This window comes from Oryzias melastigma, linkage group LG11 (genome assembly GCF_002922805.2).
Source record: "Oryzias melastigma strain HK-1 linkage group LG11, ASM292280v2, whole genome shotgun sequence".
Lineage (NCBI taxonomy): Eukaryota > Metazoa > Chordata > Actinopteri > Beloniformes > Adrianichthyidae > Oryzias > Oryzias melastigma.
In genome coordinates, this window is record NC_050522.1 from 13,202,816 (window position 1) to 13,227,971 (window position 25,156).

The 25,156-nt window shown below is 37.3% G+C and overlaps 1 protein-coding gene and 1 long non-coding RNA gene across 2 annotated transcripts in view; one reads left to right on the forward strand and one right to left on the reverse strand.

The window, feature by feature from the left end:
• Nucleotides 1-25,156, forward strand: part of pvrl2l (PVR cell adhesion molecule related 2 like) — a gene marked incomplete in the record, with an annotated part of 338,435 nt that overhangs the window by 305,977 nt on the left and 7,302 nt on the right. The window contains 2 exon segments of the mRNA XM_024294289.2: nucleotides 11,892-12,018; nucleotides 22,158-22,215. Coding sequence (XP_024150057.1) covers nucleotides 11,892-12,018; nucleotides 22,158-22,215 — 185 coding nt within the window.
• Nucleotides 13,911-17,126, reverse strand: LOC112160005. Its single transcript, XR_004948630.1, has 2 exons — nucleotides 15,967-17,126; nucleotides 13,911-14,452 (listed from the first exon to the last, which is right to left on the reverse strand). It is a non-coding gene; the product is annotated as an uncharacterized LOC112160005 (long non-coding RNA).

Below are 25,156 nucleotides of genomic sequence, written 5' to 3' on the forward strand. Positions count from 1 at the left end.
CCCCCCCCCAAAAAAAAGGAAAAAAAATGGACTAAGATCGCTAAAAGAGACATTAAAGCAACTATGCTAACTCCTAACCTTGCTGATAATATTAACAAAAAACGTTCTGACACCACTACACATTAGCATATTCCCAATTCATTTAACTTCCACCTTTGTAACACATACTAAAACAAACTACACTTACTCTTAATCTTGTTGGTAACAAAAAAAAAAAAATGTCTGACCCCGCTATACGTTCGCTCATTAGAACTCATGAACTTCAGCTTTAAGTCCAAGCCTTGTTTGCAACATGTAAAAAACAGACTGATGTTAGCACACATAGATAATGTCATATGTTAATCAGGTTAGCGTATTAACTTTATCTGTAAGTCCCAGCCTTGTGTCGACACGTAAAAAAGCAGACCGATGCTGCTAAGACAAATGCTAGCCTATTCCGACCCCGCTACATGTTAGTGGTGTTAGCATGTTAACTTTAGCTCTAAGTCCCAGCCTTCTTTGCAACAATTAAAAGAGCTGACTGATGCTGCTAAAATAAATGCTAGCCTACTCTGACTCCACTAATCAGGTTAGCGTATTAACTTTATCCGTAAGTCCCAGCCTTGTTTTGACATGCTAAAACAAACTGCTGCTGCTAAGACAAACGCTAGCCTGCTCTGACACTTCTACATGTTATTGGTGTTAGCGTGTTAACTTTAGCATAACTTGTGTGCAACACAAAAAATAATAAACGGATGCTGCTAAAATAAATGTTAGCCTATTCCGACACCGCTACACAGTAGTCGTGTTAGCGTTTCAACTTTAGCTTAAGTCCCAACCTTGTTTGCAACACATTAAAAAAAGAACTGATACTGCTAAAACAAATGTTAGCCTACTCTGACACTGCTACATGCTAGTATTAGCAAATTTATAATAACACCCAACAAAACATTTTTATAGAACACCTTGTGGCTCTCAAAATTTCTTCGACATCAATTAGCACAACCAGAATGAATCCAAATATAAGGTGCTCTGGATTATTAGGAACACTGTTGTTTTATTGAAGAAAAATAAGGCTTTCAAGTGTGCCTTATAGGGTGGAATGATAGTTAAAATTTTCACTATGTAATTAGATTATTTTTTCTTAACAGATTTTACAGGGAGAACTAATTAAAAAAAAACTCAATTGGTGTTCTTTAAGCTAAAATTAGATTTTCTTCCATTTTTGTTGATCTCTTTAGAATGCAGTTTCTCGTTGTTCTTCACAGAAGCATGATGGAACATTAAAATGTTTTTCACAGATGGTCATCCAACACTGCAGGCAAAATGTCGAACAATTACCCTGAACTGAATCCAGGATTGTAATATTTATCTTCAAATTGAGCATTTTCACTGCTGGGATCCTATGTGACTGAGAGCTTTAGCAGTTTAAAACAGCTGCAGTCACTCACAAAATTGACTTTATGTGCAGCAAACTATTAAATTATGTTGTTGTCCGTGTGATTTTCTTCCCTCCAGTCACCTTTTCTTTCCCATCCAGCAGCGCACATGCTTCTTTCTGAAGTCCATTGGCGAAAGGAATAAAGGTGCTTTTAGCCTACAAGTTTATAATCATTCGCTCTTTCATTCATCGTAATTGCTGGCTGATTGCAGTCATTTATGTGCACTCATAACTTCAGTGGTCTTTACCGTGATGGTGGCCACACGCCGCACGTTGCTCAGCTCCTGTCTGTGCGGATGCTTGTGATTGAGCTTGTCCTTAAAGATACAGTGATTATGAGGAGGAGGGCTGATGTCCACGCTTGTGAGGACTGAGGCGAGGGGCAGGAGGCGCTGCTTGGAAAGTGGTACAAAGAAACAGGCGCATATTTCATACTGAACAGGATTTATAACAGATGAAAGGCATTTGGACTAAAAAAATAATACAAAGAGAGACATTCATAAGAAAAATATTTTTAAAGTTTTGAATATGGATGTCCTGATGAGGTTTTTTGGCCCCAATCCAATTCATTTAATTTTGATACTTTTATAGCACATCAGAAAAATGAATACATTTAAAAAACAGATCCCTATTTTTATTTTATTATCTAGACTAATCAGCAGGCTATTTGATGGCTCAAATACCACGCTGTGCTCAGAGCTCTGAATGCAAAATCAAAGATAGAGAGAAAGCAAGATGAGGGACAACGCATCTGAAAAACATTTGTGTTTTTGTGTTGCAGATGCAAAAATCTCTTGAAAGCAAAGAAAATGGTTTTGAAAGCAAACATTTGATATTGTTATTTGCAACTACGAAAGATTATTTTTTAAAACTGAACATTTTATTTGCAATTTTGGAAATTTTGATATAAAAACTGTGACTTTTTCGCAATGTGATGGAACAAATATCACTTCATGGACTTCTGCATAGGGGTGTAGGGAAAGATCAATTTGGCGATACATCAGGATATTTCGTTTGGCGATACTTATCGTAAAATGTTGACATGACGATATTTAATGAATTATGAATGAGTTGGCAGCTCAACACACTAAGCCTCTTTGAGCCAAGAGGACCTTGCCACAGATAATAATAGGGCCCCAAGATGGCCCCAGAGCATCGACCGAAGTTTGAACAAAGTTCACACTCTTCCCATTGAAAAACTCCAGAACGTATCAAATAAAAATGCAGATTGCAGTGCTTCATAGTGGTTGTTCTAGTTAAGTCTTTGGGATATATTGCGATACAAATTCTATTGTGAGACGTGTATGCATATCAGATAACCAGACTCTTGCCAATACACACCCCTACTTCTATGAGAAAGTTCTTTGAAATAATAACCTTGAAATGCAGTATATAGCACTGATGATAAAAAGTAGAATAGATATCTGATTTCTGATCGAGACAGAGCACTTTCAATATTGATTGAGTTTGTAATTTCCAATCACGTGATCAAATTTTTAGAGACGTAAAGGAACCAAAGGATTAGTGGTCAATGTTGTATTAATGAATACTGAGGTCTTGTCTGAAAAAGAAAATACTTTCACGTCTGGACATGCAAAAAGACAAGAGTACATTAAAGCAGTTGTGGCTTTGTTACACTTTTAAGTTTGTTTTTAATGTCTGGATGGTGCAGAAACTAGAACTCTGAGGTTTAAAACCTGGTAAGACTACCAATTTGTCAGTAATTTCTCAAAAATCATCTTTAAAAAGCTAAATTGTGTGAAATATATTTTTTAAGTTTTTCAAATAAAATAGGAACATTTTGATAGAGACCCAACCAAATGTTAGCAAACGGGAATAGAACTTGTTCATTTTAGTTGAGCAACAGACCTTGACTTTTAGTTAATTCATATTCCACCAAGTTTTCATTTTAATTATTCTGTTAACTGCAAAAATGTTATATCTTGATTTTACTCTTTGACTTTTCAAAGTACCTCGGTACTATTCATATTTTTCAGTTTGATCACAGCATTTGGTTTTAACTATTAGAATCCACTTCAGTAGAAGATGCAGAAATGTGGTTCATTGATAAATGCAGCTCAGATGATGGTGACATTGTTAATACTGGGGTCACGGGGGGGTTTTCTTTGTGTTCAGACACATTTTAAATCAGATGGCAGAAATATTAAAAGCTGCATTATGATGTATTAACTATCACAGAATTCCTGCCTGACTCCAGTAATAAACAAACTGTCATATTATCAGAGTTCTGATTGGTTAGTTTTTTAAATTAAAGTCTCATAAAGTCAGAAAATAACTAAGTCCTTGTATCATATTGACCTCGTGCAGCGATGAAAGAAGCCTCTGTGTGAGTAGTTTCAAAAATCAGGGATGGCATCTGCAGAAGCATTTACTTGACTGCTGTTTGTCAATATCTGTTGTTTTATTCAAATAACTGTAAATTATCGCAACCTTTCTTCCATCCGCACGCTTTCTCTTGACTCTGTTTTGATTTTAAAAGCTTGTTTGCATTTCGTCACCTGAGCTTTTGCCTTTAGATTAGTATTTCCACAGCTCGCATGACTCTCTGGAAAAATATGGAAACTAAATGAGAGCTGCAGGCAGAGCGAACACAACTGAGCAAAAAAAACAACATGATTGTTGACATTTCTTCATCTGCATAAAACTCTGTGTATAAAACTGAAAAATGTTTTTAATCACAGTGTTTTGCTCAAAGATACAAAAGAAAGCCAAAAAACATGTTTTTTTTTGACTGAATGGAGGTGGTTTGTTGACCTGTGCAGTCAGACACCTTTTTTACCGGTCCTTTACCACTTCATGATGTGCATGCCTCTTTCCTGCTGGTGATTGCTCTCTGATTGCAGTCAATTGTATACATTTTTGACCTTTTGTGAGAGTTTTTTGTGATGTGTGCTTCTCCTGTTTGTTGTGTTTGTGTGTTTTGTCTGTAAGTCTGTCTGTCCTTCCTGTGAGAGCTGAGCTGCAGAGGACAGTGAGAAAAGCCAACCTGGCATCTTTCATGAAGAACGACAAAGTGAAGCGTTGTACAATGAGTGCAGTCGTCTAATATAGTGGTCCCCAGATCACTGACCGGTAAACCACTGGATCCTCCCGACCACATGCGATTCATTTTTGACGCATGTCGAGTTGCTCGATCAGGTGTTGAAAATCCATTCACTACTGTCTGCGCCAACCGCTAATTTGGAACCCTCAAGCTAGCAAAGTTGGCAAAAAACAAATGTTTTTTGAAAGTTTATTTTCCTAGAAACGTTCTAGAGAGGAAACAGAAGAAGAGACTTCAATTTCAAAATAAGAAATCATCATTTTACAGACAAAAAGTGTTTACTCCAAAGTCTTTACTCCAAATGTGGGTTTACTGCAGCAGTTGTTCCCATAATACATAATATTTACCAGGATACTGCTAATAATGTTGTTTAAATGGTGGATTCACATTTATTGTTATTACATAGTTACACCTAAAGTGTCAAACAAGGGTGAATTTGGCATCACATTTTTGATGTCTCATTTCCCACATAAAATCTAGTGTACAAATAAAATTCAAGACAGTTGCAGATATTCTAAAGAGGAAGTAAACTTTACCCTTAAATGTTAAGGGAAACTGGAAGAAAAAATAAATCAGACGACCACTTCAGCCTCCAAGAAAACATTGTCGGACCTTGAGACAGGTTGGGGACCAAAGGTGATTATAACAATTCAAAGAAAAAAGGGATAAAAATGTTTGTCCAGGAGAGTTGAGGGCAAACACAAACTAAAAGACAATGGAGACACTGCTGTAGAGAAAAGAAGGAGAGATAAAGAAGCGTTTGGTGTTCCAGTGTCACTCATGGCTTCCCTCAGGAGTGTTTAGACCTTTAAAATCTCCTCTCCTCCTCAGGCAGCTAACGGTCCTATCACCCGCTTTGCTTCACCCCTCCCTCTCCGGCGCTTTTCAGACACATCCTTGTCCTTCATTTTACTCTCCATCTTCACCCACAGTCTTCCCTCTGTTTCCCTCACTTCCTCTGTGCTCACTTTGATTCTCTCCGTATCTTCTTTTGTTCCCACAGATTTATCTTCTGTCCTCCTTCCCACCTTCCCTCCAACAGCGGGTCTGCTATATATAAACCAGCTAAATGCATGAGCATGTTGTTCTGGAAGAGGCACAGGCAGAAGAAAAGGAAGAATATATCTCTACTATGGGCGTAGGGGGGAACAATATATGCCGATATTTCATTTGGCGATACTTGTATCGATTTAAAATATTGATATGCTGATAATTCATTAATTATTTAGGAGCGTCCTTTGGCGTCTTACTTTTGTTTTGCACCTAAACCTCAGACCGCTAGTTGGCAGCACAGCACACTGAGCCTCTTAAAACCTCTTCTACATCGTGATCAAAACAAGGTCACACAACAACCAACTTGCATTAAATGTTCAGTCAGCCTCCTGGTTTTGGTTTTCAAGAGACATGCATACTTAATTTTGACTTGGTATGGGTACCAAATGGAAACTCTGTGCCACAGAGTCCCACGTTGCAAATAAAAACGTGGATTGCAGTGCTTTGTAGTGGTTGCCCTGGTAAAGTCTTGGAATATATCGCAACATGTATTGTATCGTGACACGTGGATCGAGATACGTATTGTCAGACTCTTCCCAATACACACCCCTACTTCTATAAGAATGTTCTTAGAAATAATAACCTTGAAATACACACACTACTCAGTTTTGACTTGGGATGGGTACTGAACTAAAACCAATTGCGGTGCTTCGTAGTCGTTGATCTAGTACAGTCTTGGGATATCTCACGATACGTATCGCATCGTGAGATATGGATGAAGAGATTTGTTTCATGAGATGTATATCGGGATATGAATCGCATCGTCAGGGTCTTGCCATTACACACCCCAAATATCTATAATGGAAGCAAACTCACTGATTTTAGTTAGTTATTTTTTTCACTTTTATTTATATAAATGGAGCAAATCCTAACAACTGTTGGACATACATAGGAAAATGTTAAATAAAAAGCCATTTGTGTCAATTTTAATGTCAAATGAAAACTATCAGGGTCTTGCATCTCTTTTATAGGAATATCTAAAATATCAAGTAGGTTATTGGAGTTCTAAAATTGTATGTTAAATAATGTTGAGAAAATCACAGCAATGAACCTCAATGAATAAAAAAAAGTGTTTGCAGCAATTTGGGGAAGTACTTGTTTTTTATGAAGGATGATTTTTTTCAAACCAATAGCAGGCAGAGATAGTTAAGTGCAGGCCTTGAGCACAGTGTGTTTCTCTGATTGCTAACACAGCCCCCACACGGGCTGCTTTTCTATGGGAGAGCAATAGAGCACTTTAGATAGGGACTGTTATTTCTATTCCATTTAAATTGCATGTGATACAGCAGCAATTTCACACCATTTGAGTGTCACTTAGATAATAGCATTAAATCTGCGGATCTGGGTTGACCCGGGCTGTGGAGTGAGAAACAAACAGGAGTAGGCAGAGCTTTACAGAAGTAAAAGTCCAGTGAAGTGCTCTCGTGCACATCAGCAAATCCCTGTGCGCTCAATTTTACTTTTAAAAAGTTCTGCTGCGGTGTGAGTATTGATTTAAGATTATAAAAGTTTGACAATTTTGATAAATATTCAATCAGTTCGCCAGAAATCAGCCGTCTGCCAGAAGTGTGGAACCCGATAGATGAGGGTGAATGTACATTAGAGGTGCTGGTATCCAAGGTTTTCTGTGTGCTGCAACAACACAAGATCTGCTGAGTGTGAGATAAACAGGAATGGATGGTTGCCTCGACCACTAAACAGACATATTGGCATTGTTGTTTGATTCAGTAAAGAAAAACTGTAAAAGGAAGTTGAGTTCATGTACAAAGCTTTAGGACTAATTAAAAGGGTTGAGTTGGTCTCAGCTTTTAGCAACAAAGGTCTGAAAAAACATTTTGAATTAAGAAATCTTTGGAAACCTTTAGGAAAGTGAACCAATAGCATCTCTGGGTTTGCAGGTCTAAACTGTCATTTGTTCGGAACATTATTTGGGAAATTCATACTGGTTATGTTTAAAGTCCTCCAATATGCCCTAACCCAGGGGTGGGCAAACAAAAGCCCGGGGGCCCATTAAACCATTTAATCTGGCCCGCCAAACTGGAATAAACTATTTTAATTGCCAGTATTAATGTTTTATTCTCCCTGTAATTCAGGTGTCTCCCCATAGATGGTGCACAACAAATAAACTGACCTTTGTTCAGACACAGAAATACCAGACGCGACCAGTCTAGGGTTCTATTAAGCTTAAATCGATTTAAATCGATTAATCGATTTTTTTTCAACCCAGCCCTACTCCGAGACTGTTTTTTTATAAGAAGTGTTGATGTTTTAACCATTGTAGTTAGATGAGTTTATTCCATGTGGATCCTTCTAGTTGTTTGATTGATGCTTCTGTCAATCACCAAAAACGTTCATTCTTTTGACCCAATGCATGCTCCTCTGTGCTTGCAGGCTGCACTGCTTTCAAGATTTTTCTTAAGGGAGATGAGGATGGGATTGTGTGCAAAAACCATGTACAGATCATGTTGAGTGAGAAATGATGAGACCAAAGAGGAAGTTCATGATGCAGTAGAAGGAGGCACGAGGGGAAGATGATCCGCTGTGGTGACCCCTATAGGCAGAAGCTGAAAGAAGGAGTAGATATGGACAGATTGAATTAAGTGAGCTGCAAAAAAGTATCTCTTATCTTATTGTAAATCACAAAAAGCTACTCAGCTGGAGCGGAAAAAAATATCGAGTTGAAATAAGTATAATAGATTCTTTCTGAGCCACGTCAAGCTTCCTCACAGCTGCTTTTTTCCATTTACCTAAGGATCCCATACAGCTCCATCCTTTTGTCATAAAGCCTCTCGCCTTTTCATGAGCTTTAAATATCGCCCAAAAGCCAGACAAAATCCCTGAAGCAGACCGCAAAATAGGAAAGTTGCGATTGTGCTCTCTCATTATATTCTGCTCTTCATATTCTGACCCTGTTCACTGATAATCTCGGCTGGCAGACTGATAACGGCGCCGGTTTGATTATATATTTAATATGGTTTCATAGTTATGGTAATGAAATTCTTTCTGTTTCCACACATACCGTCTGGCATTTCCTGCCCTTTTCATTCGGTCTAAGCGGTGGAAGTTTAGCCCAAAAACATTATAATATTATGGATTCGATTGGACAACAAATTGCTTTTTTCTGTGTCGAATCCAACTTTTCCAAAAATATCAAATTTGGAAACTTTTCAGAGTTGTGTTTATTCATTAGCATTCCTTTCTCTTTTTGTTGTAATTGCAACAAACAAGCTGTGGCAGCCTCTCTGCAGTGAGAACAGGTGTGTTCGATCGATGGGGGTCACGCTGGATGTTTTTGGTGCTGTTTCAGGTAATGTGGTTGATTATAACACAACATATTTACTACATCCTGCATTTTTTATCATTTGGGCTTAACTTTTAAAGGCTGTTTTCTATTTCAGCTCAGTTGTGGGAAATGTCTCAGGTGGCGCCTCATCTCACTGTTTGCTGAAAAGGAGGCATGGAAGGCAAATGGCAATCAGGGTCAGAGTAAAGTTTGATAAGACTGTGACATGAATCAAATGAGACTTTGGTAAACACGGTTGGAGGGAGGAAGAGGTTGTGTGTGTTTGTGTGTGTGGGGGGGTATGCCTGCATCCTTCCACGTCCAGCTCTAAGGAACGGCTGGTGTCACCTTCTTTCTCTGCCTCCTTCCTCCATCTGTTCGCACTCCCTCCTCTACACCCTCAGTCCTTCTCCACTTCTCTTCTACCTTTATTTCTCTTTTGATTCCATCTGATCTCTTCCCTTCACTTGATCTGATCTGTACTGCCACCTGCTGGATATGAAAAGCAAGGTAACAGGTTTTTAAAATGTATTCTAATTCTGTGAAAACTCTGTTCAGAGTCAATTTGCTGATGAAGAAAACCAGCAGTGTGGTTATCGGAATGAGGAATGTCTGTTTTATATTAAAATTATAATTGCAAACTGAATGTTGCGTTAACAGCAAACGGAGATACGATCACGCGCAGGTATGCACATTAGGACACTGGCCATTTTTTTCCCCTCAGAGCCGGTTTGTTTAAATGACTTCAGATAAGACGGTGGAGGAATGAGACGAGATGAAAGGCAGAGCGGGTTGCGGCACATCGTTTTTGGGAGAAGCGATGAAGATGAGGAAGTCATTTCGGAGCTTTATGAAGAGAAACTTAGTTACAATTTCATTTCCCCTCCTGCCTGTTTAGGATGCAGAAGACGATTTATCGCTGTTGTCTTGAAAACAGAAGGAAATGAAAAGAAAACCTGTTGGATTGGATTGTTTTCTCAAACTTGATTAGACATATTCAAATGTATAAACTGATCCCAAAGAGTGATTCCAGTATAATCTAAGTCTGGACTTTTCTGTGCCAAATCAATGAGCGAAAAAGATTTTCAATGAACTCTAATCATCATTTTTTTTATTTTAAAACAAGAGTAAGTTTCAAAAAATAAAATAACTTTTCGCTAACAAACCCCTGTCATGATACCACCTCTGCATGCTTATCAGTGGGCACAGACCATGTGCCCATCATCCAATAATCCTCGTTTCCCCCAATGACCCAATTAACCTGGAAGAAGAGGAATCTGCTCTCGTCAGATGAGACGTCGCTCTCCCTTCCATTCTTGGATCCCTTTTGTTCCCAGAAGAGCAAAGCTTTGTTGTGAGTTTAATCAATGAGGGCTTTTCTCAATGTTCCAAAGGCGATCCGTCTCTCAGTTCAATTCCAGACGACTCTCAGATGTTTGACTTTTTTTTTTTTCTGAGTTCTGACTCATTTTTCTACATCTGACTATTGTCAAAAGTATTGAAAGTAACCAATTTATTGCTTATGACAGGGGTGTCAAACTCAATCGCACTGGGGGCCAAAATCCAAAACACACTTCAGGTCGTGGGCTGAACAGGGTAAACATTTATTGAACACGTAAAAAACTAAATTGTTAAAACTTTAAACTAAAAAAATTTAACTTTTTTTCACATAAATGAGTAAAAACAGAATATTATTCAAGAATAAATCAATTTAAACCTTAAGTAACTTTTAAAATTTTTGCTATTAATATTTAATATTTTAAAACCCTCAAACTTCTTTACTTGTATGTCATTTTATATAAAAAATAAACGTATAAATATCTCAAAAGATTTTGCTCTCCATAAAAAAATGTGTCAAAATGATATATTATAAAGGAAATCCCCCATTCTGGCAACACTGGTGTTCAGCAAGGCAGCTGATGCACCGTATGATGGGATTTGTAGTTGCTGTCAGATCTGGTGGTGCAAGGAATTGTGGGATATCGTTCCCTTTGCCTGTCTGGGCGGATTGGGGTTTAGATGTGGGTTTAGTCAATGTGTTTTGTTGTCTGCTTGTTTTACTCCGTTTTTACCTCAGTTGTTTAACCCTGTTATGTTAGAAGTCATTCTAAGCGAGCCTCCATAATCGTAGTGTTGCTTCAATATGTTAGCAAGATAACATTAATAATAGTAATATAAAATGATCTGGAGGGCCGGATATGATTACCCCGGGAGCCGGATTCAGGTTTTCGTGGTAGAGCTGTGCAAAAATCATATTTCTGCCTATTGAACTGAACAGTTAAGCAAAGTGATCCACAGCAACATTTTTCAGCAAAGTTAAAAAACAAAACTCTGACATCAAATGTTTTTTACTCTGTATTTACGTTCTTTTGTCTACTTTAATAAACCTGCATTTTGGTGGTGTAGCAGCAAACCAAATGTTTCCATTTTTGTTGCTCGTCAATTAAACAAACTTGGAAGGTTCCACATCAGGACCGGGGGGAGTCACATCTGCAGTTCTTCTTTCATCATCTCCGTGTGAGGCGCAGGAGAGAGTGTGTTTACTTCAGTGACAGCAGTATAAAAAAAGGATTTTATAATGAAGGACTAAACAACCTGTGAAAACATTTCCTCCCTTCCTTTATTGTTTCTGCCAAACCCTCCATGACAGGCAGCGGTAGTGCAGAGCCAGCACTGCATGCAGCTCCTGTCAGCCGCTTTTCTCTTTCCCTTTCAAAATAAGAACCCGCTTTAATGAGGGGCTTTTACAGATGCCCTCTGAAAATCATAAACAGCTTCTTAATTGAAGGGAAATGCAGCTTAAGATTCATGGGAATCTTTGCAAGAGTGACAAGGAGCTCCGGGATGAACTTATACATTTTTAATATTTTGCGAGTGTGTCACTGTTGTTTGTTTTCCGTGGTTTATGAAGGGCTCTCGACTCACACAGTCGCACACTTTGGTTGTAAAACACATAAAACACAAGGATTCCAAGTGAGCAACATTAGAACACCAAAGGCAGACTCATGAAATTTAAATGAAGTGGTCATAACTATTTGTTACTTTTGTCTCCCGCCTTTCTTCTCCCATAGAAAAACAAGAACAACGCAAACCTCCATCAACTGGCGCTGTCATAGGAGGTATTCTTGGCACTCTCGCTGTAATCGGACTCATCATCGGCATCATCTTCTATATCCGCTGTCGCCGAGACGATGGAGAGTGAGTCTACTCTATAAATTATGTCTTTGTTTTCTTTTTTACCTCCCTTCTCCTGAATGCTAGAGACTCAAGCAGACAACGTCTGTGACTTCTTTGACCTCAAGTTTAAACAAGGCTGCCATCCGGAGGTCCGATTTTATCCAGACAGTAGCCTCCTGTGTTGCTCAATATGCTGCTTCTGGTTATTTACCTGCTAAATTGAACTGTAATTGGATTTAAATGAATTTCTCACTGTCATTTTTTATTTAGTAGCAGTTAAAGACAATGTATCAAATATCACTTTCGTTGTGTGGCAGCACTTTGTGGATAAAAGCAGCCAAGGGACAGAGAGAGTTTTCTATTCATCCATAATTCATTTAATTAAAGCATAAATAATTGATCCTGCAGATAAATGAATGGTTCCTCAATAAACAAACATCCCTGTGAGGTCATTCTGTCAATGTCTGAATGAGAAACCCAACAATGTTTTTGAAACATGTTGTCACATTTTGTGGTGGGATTTTTTTTTAATTGCCTCTTCCTGCAGACCTCCTGTTCAGCATCAACATGTTTTTTAGGCTCTTCTCCTCCACATTTGCTACTTGACTGTCCCTACTCACCTTTCAGCTGATTATAAAGAGACAAAATAATACCAAGAATTACCACCATTTTCTTTTTGCTAAACAGCAAAAAAGAAAAAAAGAAGCCATAAATCCAGTCCAGATCCTGACAGCTCAGACTGCTTTAGACTCCAACATAAGCCTCTGCAATTTTCACAAAAAACTCAAACACCCCCATACAGTTGTATTATTTATTTTGGGTCTTTTTACCTTGACATATCACCGCCTGAGGATTGTCAGAAAACACAAAGACATTCCTGTCTGCTGGATGCACAATGTGAGACACAAACGAAATCTCACAACAGTATGTTAGCAGGAACCTGCGCCGCTGTGACAGACGAAAAGATTGATGGTTTATTACAGACTATTTGCTGATGAGAGCAGTATTTGAACAGGCTGTCTCATAATGGACGGTAATGGAGACTCAGTGTGGAAGTTCAACATCTCAAGTTCTGTCAAAAGATTAGCATGAACAGATGACAAGGAGGATCTCACAAATCAAATGTAACAAAGAAAACAAATTTTAGTTGAAACAAAGGATGGAAGGACTAAAGCGACGGGATGAATTCAGGTGATCGGTTTATCGCCAAGGTAAAAGAGGAAGGGTGGATAAGAGGAGAGAACTACCCCACCTACATTGGTCAATCAGTAACCATCATCTCACTTTTTGTCACAAACTCCTTCATCACAGAAAGAAGTTTTTTGAACATCCATGCTCAGAGAAAGTAGGGAGACATCTGAACCTTAGAAAGGGTCTATAACATTTTTCAATAGGAAGAGATATTAGGAACGCAAGTACACTGAAAAAAAAGGTCTGTTGGATCTACATGAAAATATCATGGACATCGGTCGCACGAAAAAAAATCATGTTATACCAACATGAATATGGTACATAAAAAAATCATGTTATGCCAACATGAATATGGTACATAAAAAAATCATGTTATGCCAACATGAATATCACATATTATAATCATGTTATATAAACATGAATATCGTACATAAAAAAATCATGTTATGCCAACATGAATATTATATATAATAATCATGTTATAAAAACATGAATCTTGTACATAAAAAAAATCATGTTCTACAGTGATGAATACTTATTTTTTACTATGCTTAAGAATTTTACATGGACAAAAAAAGACTTTTAAAAACACTTGACAATAAAATACTTTAGTAGCAGTATTTGTTCAGATTAAATATGTATTTAAAATTGAAACAATTTATATTGATCAATAATGTCATTGTATATTACAAATAAGATTATATAGCAATTGCAGAATAATATATAAAAACATTGATTTTATTTCTTTTTAAAACCTCATGCATTACAGCAATCAAATACAACACAACAAGTTTAAGTATCAACCTGTTTTTTATTTCAACTTGAAAAATATGATTACAGCTATGCAAATAGTACAAATCAACATTTATGAGGTTTGCCGTTTTTTGTTAAACAGAACATAAGAGAAATAGCCAAAGCAAGCAGCTGGATTCCATCCTTGGTGAACCGTGAACTGTGTTAATTTTATTTGAAGAGTCGCATCTCAAAGATCTCCACCCTTTTGGACATAACTCTGCCCTCTAACTCCATTACAATTTTCCAGATTACCTCAAAGGTGTATCTGAGATGAGGACGGTGATCCATATTAAGGTTGTAAATAAGGCCAAACAGCATGGCAACTGCCACTCCGACACTTGGTAGGTTGTCCACCACAGCCTGGACTTCAAGGATCACAAGAATGTCCTTTTCCTCACCACTGCCACATGCCATTTAGTGGAAAATTCCCTCCATGGTGTCCTCGATTGCCTCCTGGATGGTCTTCATTCTACAAAACACAGAAAATATTTTCAATAAAGATTTATAGGTGCAAAATATGACCAATGTAGCAACGAAGAGGCTAAACCCAGGGTCTCATTTTGCCAGTTCCAAGCTCGGATAATTATAGAGGGTTGTGTCAGCAAGGGCATCCAACATAAAATCTTTACCAAACCAAATATGTGTAAAGGTGTCAGGACTGTAATGGAAACAATAATTTTAAGATTTGATGAAAGAAGAAAATAAGTAGAACAGAAGAGGAGAAATGAATGCTGTGGAGCAGGATGTAACAAAGATTAGTAAGGGTGAGGTGAGGGAGAATTGAAGAGGATGAAGAGTGAAAAGGCTCTTGGTCCTGATGATATACCTGTGGAGGTAAAGTCAGAAAAGCCAGACTGAAATAGTTCAGACGTGTTCAGAGGAGAGTCAGTGAATGATTATTTTTATTTAACCAGGAGAAAACTCATTGGGAGGATCCCTTTTTCAAGGATGACCTGGCCAAGAGGTCAGCAGCATATGTCACATGTGTAAGTTAAAATGTAAAAATTATAAAAAACAGAACTTTGACTTCAGAATGTGACTGTACATTTAAAGGGCCTAGAACAAAAAACCTTAGCTTTTTGGTGTATTATACTTTTCATTCCTCACTATAAACAACCCCAAAGCGGTATTTTGATCCATTCACGTATTTCTGAGTATTTCTTTAAAAACCTGTGCTCTCTGGAGCAGCCCCTCCCATACTAGGAGCTTAACAAAGCGGTATGGATCACTAGTCACGGTTTGGCCCACATGTATACCATAGATCACCTCCTCCTGCCACTTTGTACCTCATGCGTATTATTAAAATCACATGTCTATCAACACTGAATGCAATTGCCATAAAATTCATGTTGTTTTTACAAGCATCAAAGTTGCTTCTTGACGATTATCCATAAGTCTGTAAATCTTAAGCTCCGGCCGCATGTGGGAGGAGCTTCTGTCAAAAACCTTTCTCGAACTTGTTATGGAGGATGCAGATACGGAGAGATCTGGTTTAGTTATTTTCAAAAGCTGAATAAAAGTATCTGTGCATGTTTCTGTGTCTGGGTTCAGATCTCCCAGTGAGGAGCAGAAGCGTTACTGCAGCTGCTTGCCTGCAACAAAACCATGCCGACAGGGGATGACAGTATGGCAAGCCAAAAGGATCAAGAATAGCCAGGAAAAACAGGCATGACAGACCTTTGATCTTGGGAAGTGGCTGCCATCTTGAATTAACAAAAAAACAAAAAAAAAAAACAAAGTTTTTAATACCAGTTTTAAAAAAAATAACTCTTAGGAATTTTAGTCAATTGTTCCCTAACTTTTTGAGCATAATTCAGAAGGAATTGCCAAACAGAAAATATGGTATTAGAAGCTGAAATCAAGAATTTTGCACACACAAATTGGGGTGATATTAATTCAACTCCATACTGCACGACTGTTAAGTAAGGCATGTACAGTTCACATTGTGAAATTTAGGTAAAACGTGTGGTTTACACTACTCACCTGTACTACAGAGCCTTTGAACAAACCTTTGCACTTGCTGACAGTGATAAGAAACTCAACAGTCTGGAATACAAAGAGTGAACAAATTAGGAATTCACAAACAAACTTTAAAATATATATAATTCTTACCCTTAAATAACTAATAAATGTTTAAGTTACTGGGTTAACAAAATCATACTATTCTTAATGTGATAAAGCCCAGAGCACTTTAAAGTTACAGTCCCATTCAAACACTGGTGCCAACCTTCCACCAGAGGCAATGTGGGGTTCAGTGTCTAGCACAAGGACACATAGACGGGCAAGGCAGGAATCGAACCTGCAATTTTATTGATCAGAGGTTGCCCACCCTTCTGCTGTACCCCCCACACGCGCGCACACACACACACACACACACACACCCACACACACACACACAGTGGGATAAGTGATTGCCCTTTGTTCCACATGAGGACAAAGTTAAAGTAAATTAAACTTACCTTTTATAAGTGACTTTGATGAATAGCTGCTTATTGTTTGTATAAAATGGCTGACTCCAACAAATCTTTTCTGGAATGATCCGTGGCAGACGGGGTTTACGTACTTAAAATCAAGGGGCAACTAGCTTCTCGGCAGACGGGGTTTACCTATTTAAAATTAAGGGGCAACTTGCTCCTCGGCAGACGGGGTTTACATATTTAAAATTAAGGGGCAAAGAGCGAAACATGATTATTTCATGTTTTATCAAGATGATTTAAATATGTAAATGTCATATTGCCAGAAATTAAGTGTGATCTACAAGATTGGAATATGTTTGGAAGGTAAACATGACTAGATCATGTTTTAGACACATGTTTATTACTTGTAAATTGAACAACCCCACTTTCCCCCTTTTTTCAGTGTAAAGATGTGCATGAAATAAGTACATACTCTATGCGGTTAGGCTCTTCCCCTACCCCTGCATTTCAGCCCTTCAAAAGAAGAGTTATGGGGTAAATATGTGCTATGTCTAAATTCCCGCTATAATCCCTAACTACTAAAAAACTATATAGTGCACTGTATATATTGTTCTGAATTTTAAAAGCAATTCAGACATCATGCTCGCTACTTTTTTTCCCCTAAGCAGCAGGTATGATGTCACCGGACTTTACAAAGTGAAAATTTAATTAACACAAACATTTCACAATGTCTATTTCTGACTCCACTGTATTCTGATGACGAAAATGGGGATAGTTTGTTAAAAAATAACATTTAAACGCATTTTTCCGCAAAAAAAATTCTAACACAATGCATTGTGGTCTATATTTGCTATTGTAGTGAGCATTGATGCACACTAGTTTTTCGCAAAGACTTCTGGAAAATTTCTAGGGCACTTGATTTTGGAATTGTAGACTCGGACAGCACTAGAAAATGGCAGACAAACTATATAGTGAGTAGGGAACAAATTCGGACACAGCGAGTCTTTGAAGCCGGACGTTACTCCCACTCGATGATGTCATCGATAGTGGCTGGTCAACTATGTTAGCATGGAGCTGCTAGCACTCGAAAATCATTGGTTTTATAACTTAAAAAAGGTCATGCTAAAACAAAAAGTCATTGCTTACCCTTAAATGTAATTTTTTGTGCTTCAGAGCACTCGGCGAAGGGCTACAGAACTAAAAGTCCCTTCGCTCTACCCTTAAAAACTGATTTTGAACAGTATTTCCCTTCAAATACCTCTTCAATTGGAGGGGTAGAGAAATAATTCCGATTTGGCAAGAAAAAAAAATGTAATTAGCTGAGAAGAAGGTGGGACGTTTACCTACTGGTTCAAAGTGAAAGTTTAATTGCTGATGGTTTGTAGAGTGATGTAACATCCCGGCATCTCTATTGAAATTGTGCCAAGCTTCACCAATCAGAATCCATCCAATTCTAAGAATACAAAACGTCTATTCATCTAATCCTGGGGTCTTCAACCTGAGGCTCTGGAGACACATGCGGCTCTTTTGTCCCTCCATTGTGGTGCTTTGGCTTTAAAGAAAATAAAAAAGCTTTGCAAAAAAATAGGTTATTTAGTTATTTGACACAGGATGTATTTTATTTTGAAAGGAACTTGAATGTGCTGCAATCTAGAGTAAAATAGATTAAAATTGCTATACACATAATGCTGTTATAATTCAATTATTGTGTAATATTATTCTATAAACGTTTTAAAGCAACATTTTATAAATAATGGCTCAATCTGTTTTCCAAACCGTGAAGAGAGACTGTGCGGCTCTCGGTGGGTTTTGGTCATAAGAAACTGGACCAAATGGCTCTTTTAGTGTCAAAGGTTGCAGCCACATTCTCTAACTCTTTTTTTTTTTCTTGTCATTTCAGTTAAAAAAAAAAAAAAAAAGACGTGTTGCTCTTCTGAAAGGAGAAGGGGGGAAAACTGTCTCCTCAATGAGAGCTTTTACTCGAATTAATCATATTGTCATACAATGTATAATTTTAAACATGGTTTACAAAAGAACATGACAGAACATCTCAATTTCCGCGGCGCTACATTTAAAATGGTAGGTGCCCGCCATTCAGCTGCGTGGTTGAAAACCGAACGAGTTAATTACTTTTCTGCACTTCTTAAACATAAAATAACCATAAACAAAACGTTTCTATGAGAACAAAATAACAGCGTAGACTCAAGAAATAATCTTAACAAATTAATATTTACCTGAAAGGAGAAAGAAAGAAAACGCGTCGAGTTGTCTCGTCATTGAGAGCCTTTTCTCGAATGGGTGAAACAAGCCTTGCGCGCCCCCTTCTGGTCGTTTTAGGTATAAATCATTGAAGGAGTGAACATTTAGAAAAAATTACACGTTTTCAGAAAGAAAGCATTTATAAGGACATTTGGTGATTTTTCTGTGATATTAAAAGAAAAATTAACTATGTATCACACATGCATCCTGTAGTATTGTAGTATTTGTAGTATTTACTGCCAGAATTCACAAGTTTGTCAGTGAAAGGTTTGACTTATTTTTAGGTTACATTAACAGATGTAAAAAAAAAAATAAAAAAAAAACAACTTCTTTTCATTCTTTTAAAATGTAAATTTGACACTAAAAACAGTATGGAATTGAAGTGAAACAGGAAAATGTACTAAAAGGAAAAGCAGAATCCTTTTAAGAGAAGACTAAATAATGTGAACAAACTGGAGTTGTTGCTTTTCACACCAAAAGACAAAACTAAACCACATATCACAGTTACATGTAACAAAGACTAATTTTTCACCAAAACCCCTCCTTATCACTTAGACATTTCCAAAGTGCAACTCTTCCTGTCTGGAGCCGAAGCAGAGACACAGGTTCAGGATTTTATCACCAACAGCCCTGATTACAGTTCAACGATGACGGGCTGCTGCTGATAGCTCTCTTATTATCTTCCAGTCTGCTTGTCTCCACAATTCAAAGGCGGTTGCTGTCGAGCGCGATCTGCGGCGGCTTTCTAAATAGTTTGTTGTGCACAACTTTCTGACAGAACTGACAGGTGATCTCATTACTCTTGTCCTACCTTCAGTGTGTGGGAGAAACAGCTCAATCAGAGGGAGATAATTCTCACACCCACCACTATCAGCAGCAGAAGCAGCAGCTAGACTCAGATCACGCCTGTAACTTGTGTTTTGCAGGATTTAATTGTGGCAGCTCCTCCAAAATCTTAGCTGATTAAAGGAGTGACAAATACCTGACAATTTCTTCAGTTTGGACATGAAGGTCAGGCGTCACCGTCGAAAAAGACTGGTTCTAATTGTTGAACAAGGAAACATTTTCGGCATGAAAGGCGTTTGCGTTGCATTCCAAAAAGAACATGTCATATAATTAGTTCTATCTCACAGTGTAGCTGCAATACTCTGAAATCAATAAGTAAAAATTCTATTTTTTTAACTGAATTTTTATGGTATATCAAATATTTTAATCCCTTTATGCTGAATGATTCATCAAACTACTTTGGCTTCAGAATCGCTTTAAATTAGCTTCTACTTAAAGCAAATACATAAGTGATTTTTTTATATAGCTGGAAATAAGTTCAGGTAAATATGTTTCGATAAACTGCAAATTTTCTTTCCTTTTTTTCATTTTAACACACATCTTAACAATGTAAACCTTCATGTTAAGTGTCATTGTGATGAATAAAATGAGCCCAAACTTCTTTCATTCGAAGAACAAAAGCGTCTCCAGCTGGGATCTATTTCTAGTTTGCTGGTTCATGAGGTTTTCTCTAACTTCACCCCAAGGAGGAGGAGAAGAAGTTTCTTTTCTCTGTTATAAACAGCCTGACCAAATAATGATACTGCTGAGAAAGAATAGAAAAGAATAGTTCAAAGTATCTGTTCTAAGAGATACTTGAAGATCCCACAAAAACAATAAAAATTTCCTTCGAATTTTCTCGAAATGTTGTGTTTATATTTAAAAATCCATTTGGGGAACTGGCTTTTAAGTAAATATGATTATCTCTTAAAAATATGGGTTTGAAAAACTTTTATTTATATTAAAAACTGTTTTTAATTATATATATTTGTTTGTCAAAACATATAGACATATTTAACTGATTTATTTAATTTATATTAAATAATTACTATTATATTATAATGACATTTGTATGCGTCACGTCCTGCTGCTGCTGTCTGGCTTTCTTTCCATCCAGTCCCTTTGGCTCACCTGGCAGGTGTGGCCAATATCCCCTGATCGCCACAATCTGTCTACTTAGGGCAGAGGAGGTTTCGTTTTAGTCGCTTTTACCCCTTTTTGTCCTCAACAATTCTAGATTGATGAGTTTTGTTGTGTTACTTTGGGTTTGGACTTTGGTAGTTCTAAATTTCAAGTCTTTGTTTATTTCTTTTCTTTAGGTAGTTTTGTCAGGGAGCTGCTGACTCCGACGGTTGACATGGCTGGGTCAGCAGTCTCCCTGACTTCATTTATTCTTGGCCAAGGTCCCAACTCCCTTTTGGTTTTTTTGGTTTTTTTACCAGCATACCAATTATTTTTCTCTCATTTCATGACACAGGTTTTCTGTTATTTCAATAAACTGTGTTCCTTTTACTTTGGGTGTCCAGTTTCTGTTACTGTCCCCCCGCCCCAGACCCGAGCCGCGTTTACCCCCAAGGGACATAACAGTATGATATAATAATAATTTATGCTGTACTATTGATTTTATAAATTACATTTATATATTCATATAATTTATATAATATCAATACATCTTTAACAACACATACATGTATTTATACCAATAAAAAATGTATGTATTTTAATTGTTTTATATATATATATATATATATATATATATATATATATATATATATATATATATATATATTTATATAATTTAAAACAAAATGATACATTTTTATAAAACTGAAACCTACATTGATGGGATTTTTCTGTTGAATAGAAGGTGATACCTGAAAATAAAAAGCAAATAGAAAAAAAAGCACATATTCAATATAAATTTATTGTTTCTTTAGACTTCAGATGGACTCAATTTGGTTTCACATTGCACTTTTAAGAGTGGAGTTTTGGCAACTTCATGTAGTTTTTTAAGAACAGTTGTTTGGGAGTTGTGTTTTTATTTTTGTTTGTTTGTCTAAATTAAGAGAGACACAATTCAGATGTCATGTTTCACACTTTCCAAGGCGTTCCAAGAAAATTTAGAACTTTATTTCTAAACCAAACCAGTGTGAATGTGGTCTTGTCACTGTTGTAAAAATCTTGATTTGGGTGACGTACTGATGGTTTTAACTTTCAAAATCAGATTGTTGAAATATCTCTTAGGACTGATTAAGAATTTTCAATCCCAGCTACAATGTCTTATGTTCTTGATCTTGAACTATCTGATAACATCTTTATTTTCTAGCTTTAAACTATAGATAAAAAGAGTTTTACCTTTGTCTCAAATACTTTAGAACATATTTTTTGTCATTATCTGTCCACTTTATTTTTGTGTCGGTCTATAAATTAAGTCCAAATACTAGTCTAATGTTTTCCTAGAAAAAATATCTTCACTTTTGGCTGGACAACGCTAAAGTCTGCAACAATAATGAGTCATTTTGTTGAGTTCTGTTTGAAAAGACTGTTTGATTTCCTGTTAAAACTCAGCACTTTATTGCTGTGTTTCTCTTTGTTAAATACAAAAGAAATCAGCATTCTCACAAGAGAAATCAATGACAAGTTGTTATTTTTTCTCTCTTTTTGTCCTATCAGAGGCCCACCCAAGCACAAACCTCCTCCCCCTGTGAAGGGCAGCAGCTCAACAGAGATGGTGAGTGATGGAGTCAATCCCCGGAGCCACCAGGAGTTTATTGAGCTCACAGACCCAAATACTGGGGTTCCATGTTGGTTGTCATAAGGGGCTTAATAGCTATTGATGGATGATCTCGGTTGGCTCATGCGTGCTGAAACAATTAGCTTATTTTGTGAAGAGCTCCATTAGTAGAGCTCTCTGCTCTTCTCGTCTGTTGCTTTTACTCCACCGTTCCAGTAATTTGACTGAATCTCTGAAATCTCATGTTGATTCAATGTGGAAAAGGGTCTAATGGCTTTGAACGCCTGCTGAAAGGATGGTTCACGGAGGTCAGCTGGGAAGGTTTATTAGATATTTAAAGGGTTTTTTGCAAGTGTTTTCTGTGGCTGGTGATCAAAGACGGCCTCGTTTCTGCAGCTTCATTCATGTTCAAATCAAGCCGGGTCTCCTCGAGTTCAAGTCTGGGTTGAGTTACAGGTTATGCAAGCAAATTCTGAAGCTTGTCTGCCACGTTTCATGCACAGACAAAACATGCCTCTAGAGTGTAAGAGTCTGAAAACTGCAGAAGCAGTCTTTATTATCCAGATGTAAAATGTCATTAAAGTTACACTTGTCTGGTTATAAGAGTATCATATGGAGAGAAAATAGACTCAACCTGATTTGTGTGTGCGTAATTCTTGATTTGTAGCTCATACAATACATTTTGTGCATAACTTTATGTTCTTGCAATTGTGTATTCACATGTACAAAAATTACAAAATGCAAAAACACATGCACAGCTTAAAATTACAACAGCTTCAAACTAACTACAAATTCTTAAAAAATTATGCACAAATCACTTGTAACACACAACCCCATTTATGCACAAATCTGATGTGAGACGTCTCCAAGATTCATAAGTGATGCATTTAAGGACTGCTACAATGCTGGGTTATCAGAGCTTTCTTATCAGCCGCTTTAAACTTAGATAATGTGTTGAAAACTTCACATGTTCCCATTTTCTTTAACCGATATCCCTAATAATTAATACAAAAAAAGTCTAAACATGAGTTTTGAAAACACTCCGCACTAAAGTTTCTCTATTCTCATCGCTCCCTCACAGCTATTTTTTGTACATGTGAATACACAATTGCTAGCACACAAAGTTATTCACAAAATGTATTCGTACCGCTTTAAAATAAGATTCCTTAACAAGCTTTATTAACACATTAACAAAAATTATTATTGCGTTCATAGGGTGTTAGTAAGACATATATTAGCCTAGTAAGCTGAATCAGGTTTATTAACAAACTTAATGAGAATCTTAAGTGATATAATTTAGCTATATTAATAAACTACTTATAAGCTTAACAAATATATTTACTATCTTTGTCAACATTATATTGAGTATTTTGCATCACCTTATCTAAAGTGTTACCAAAGTGTTGTGCAAGTTATAAACCCACACAAAGATCAAGAGTTACACACACAGATGTGAGACTTTTTTTACTCCATATTTTCACAGTTTATGGCAGCAGATCTATCGATTGGGATGAAACAGATCAAACAACTAGAGCAATACAACAAAAGCTTTATGTATTTATTTCTTTTAAATTCACATGCATGAATCTGAGGGGAATTATTTCCCACAATTCTCCAGGAGTTTCAGCACCTTTCATCCAGTACTGAATATGTGTTATTCCTAGTTAAAATAGGTGTTCATTTGTATTTCACATCGCTGATGAATTTTCACAAAATAAGAAAAGTTTTTTTTTACGAACTTGAAAAAAAAACTGAACTTAAATAGGGTAATAATTTAAAGGATAAAAACCCAGCCAGTCCTGCTAGTTGTTGTTTATTTACTGCTCACTTTTCCCACTTTGTGAATATTCTGTCTGATTGGTCTCTTGCTTTGAACAACTCTTCCCCAATCAATGCAAAGTGCTTTATATCAGCATGTAGCAAACTATAGAACCCTGATGGGACCAAACAGCTCAGTGTGAACGTCTACAGGCTGTAGTGCATCATTAAAAACATCAGACTTATGGGTTATGGCTAAAACTGTGGGTATCATGCTAACAGATATTCTGTTTTTTGTGAATAAACAGTACTAAAAAACTAAAAATTGACATTTTTTTCTCTAAATGTGCTAAATGTGACTGTGTGCTGAAGAGCATCAGACGTTTCTATCAAACTCAATTACCGTGTAAAAAAAAAATTGGATCAGTGTCATTGGATCATCTTGACTTATAAGAAATCATTGAGTTTATATTTCATTCATGGCACATATCAGGTTAATCCCTCAAAATCCAGTCATTTAACAAAAAAAAAAAAAAAAACTCAGTCATTTTCATAGCTATGAATGCAGCATCACTGGATGAAAATGTTTTATTTTCATCTTTTAAGACGCACTAGACCAGGGGTCTCAAACTCGCGGCCCGCGGGCCATTTGCGGCCCGCAGGATGATGATTTGCGGCCCGCGTCTTCATATGAAAGATTAGTGTTAGTGCGGCCCGCAAGACTGATATGACTGACAGTTGCTGAGTGCCGAGCTGAATGAACCAATCACAGTGTATGACTCTGGAGGCGGGACATCGGCGGTCTGTCCAGTGCTTCTGTCTATCATTTATTCCTTCCTCCAGTCAGCTGGGCGGAGGAGGAGCCAGGAAGCACCAAACGTGATTTGTGTGACAAATTCACCTGCCCCGCAGGGGGAATTTGCTGCTCGCGGCTCGTCAAAAAAGGTGTTTCTGTCGCCGCGCCGCGTGTTGAAGGGGCTACCAGCTCCGTCTGTGGATGTCTCTCTCAGAATGAATGAGAGACATATATGATGTCGAGCTCCGAGCCTCAAACTTGTAGCCCGCCCCGCGCGGCGATCCGCGGCACCCGGCTGTCAAACGTGATCCTGAGCTCGGCTTGCACCTGCGCGCGCGTGTCTGTGACTTTTAAGGTTCACACACCGGCTGTGTCGGCGCGCAT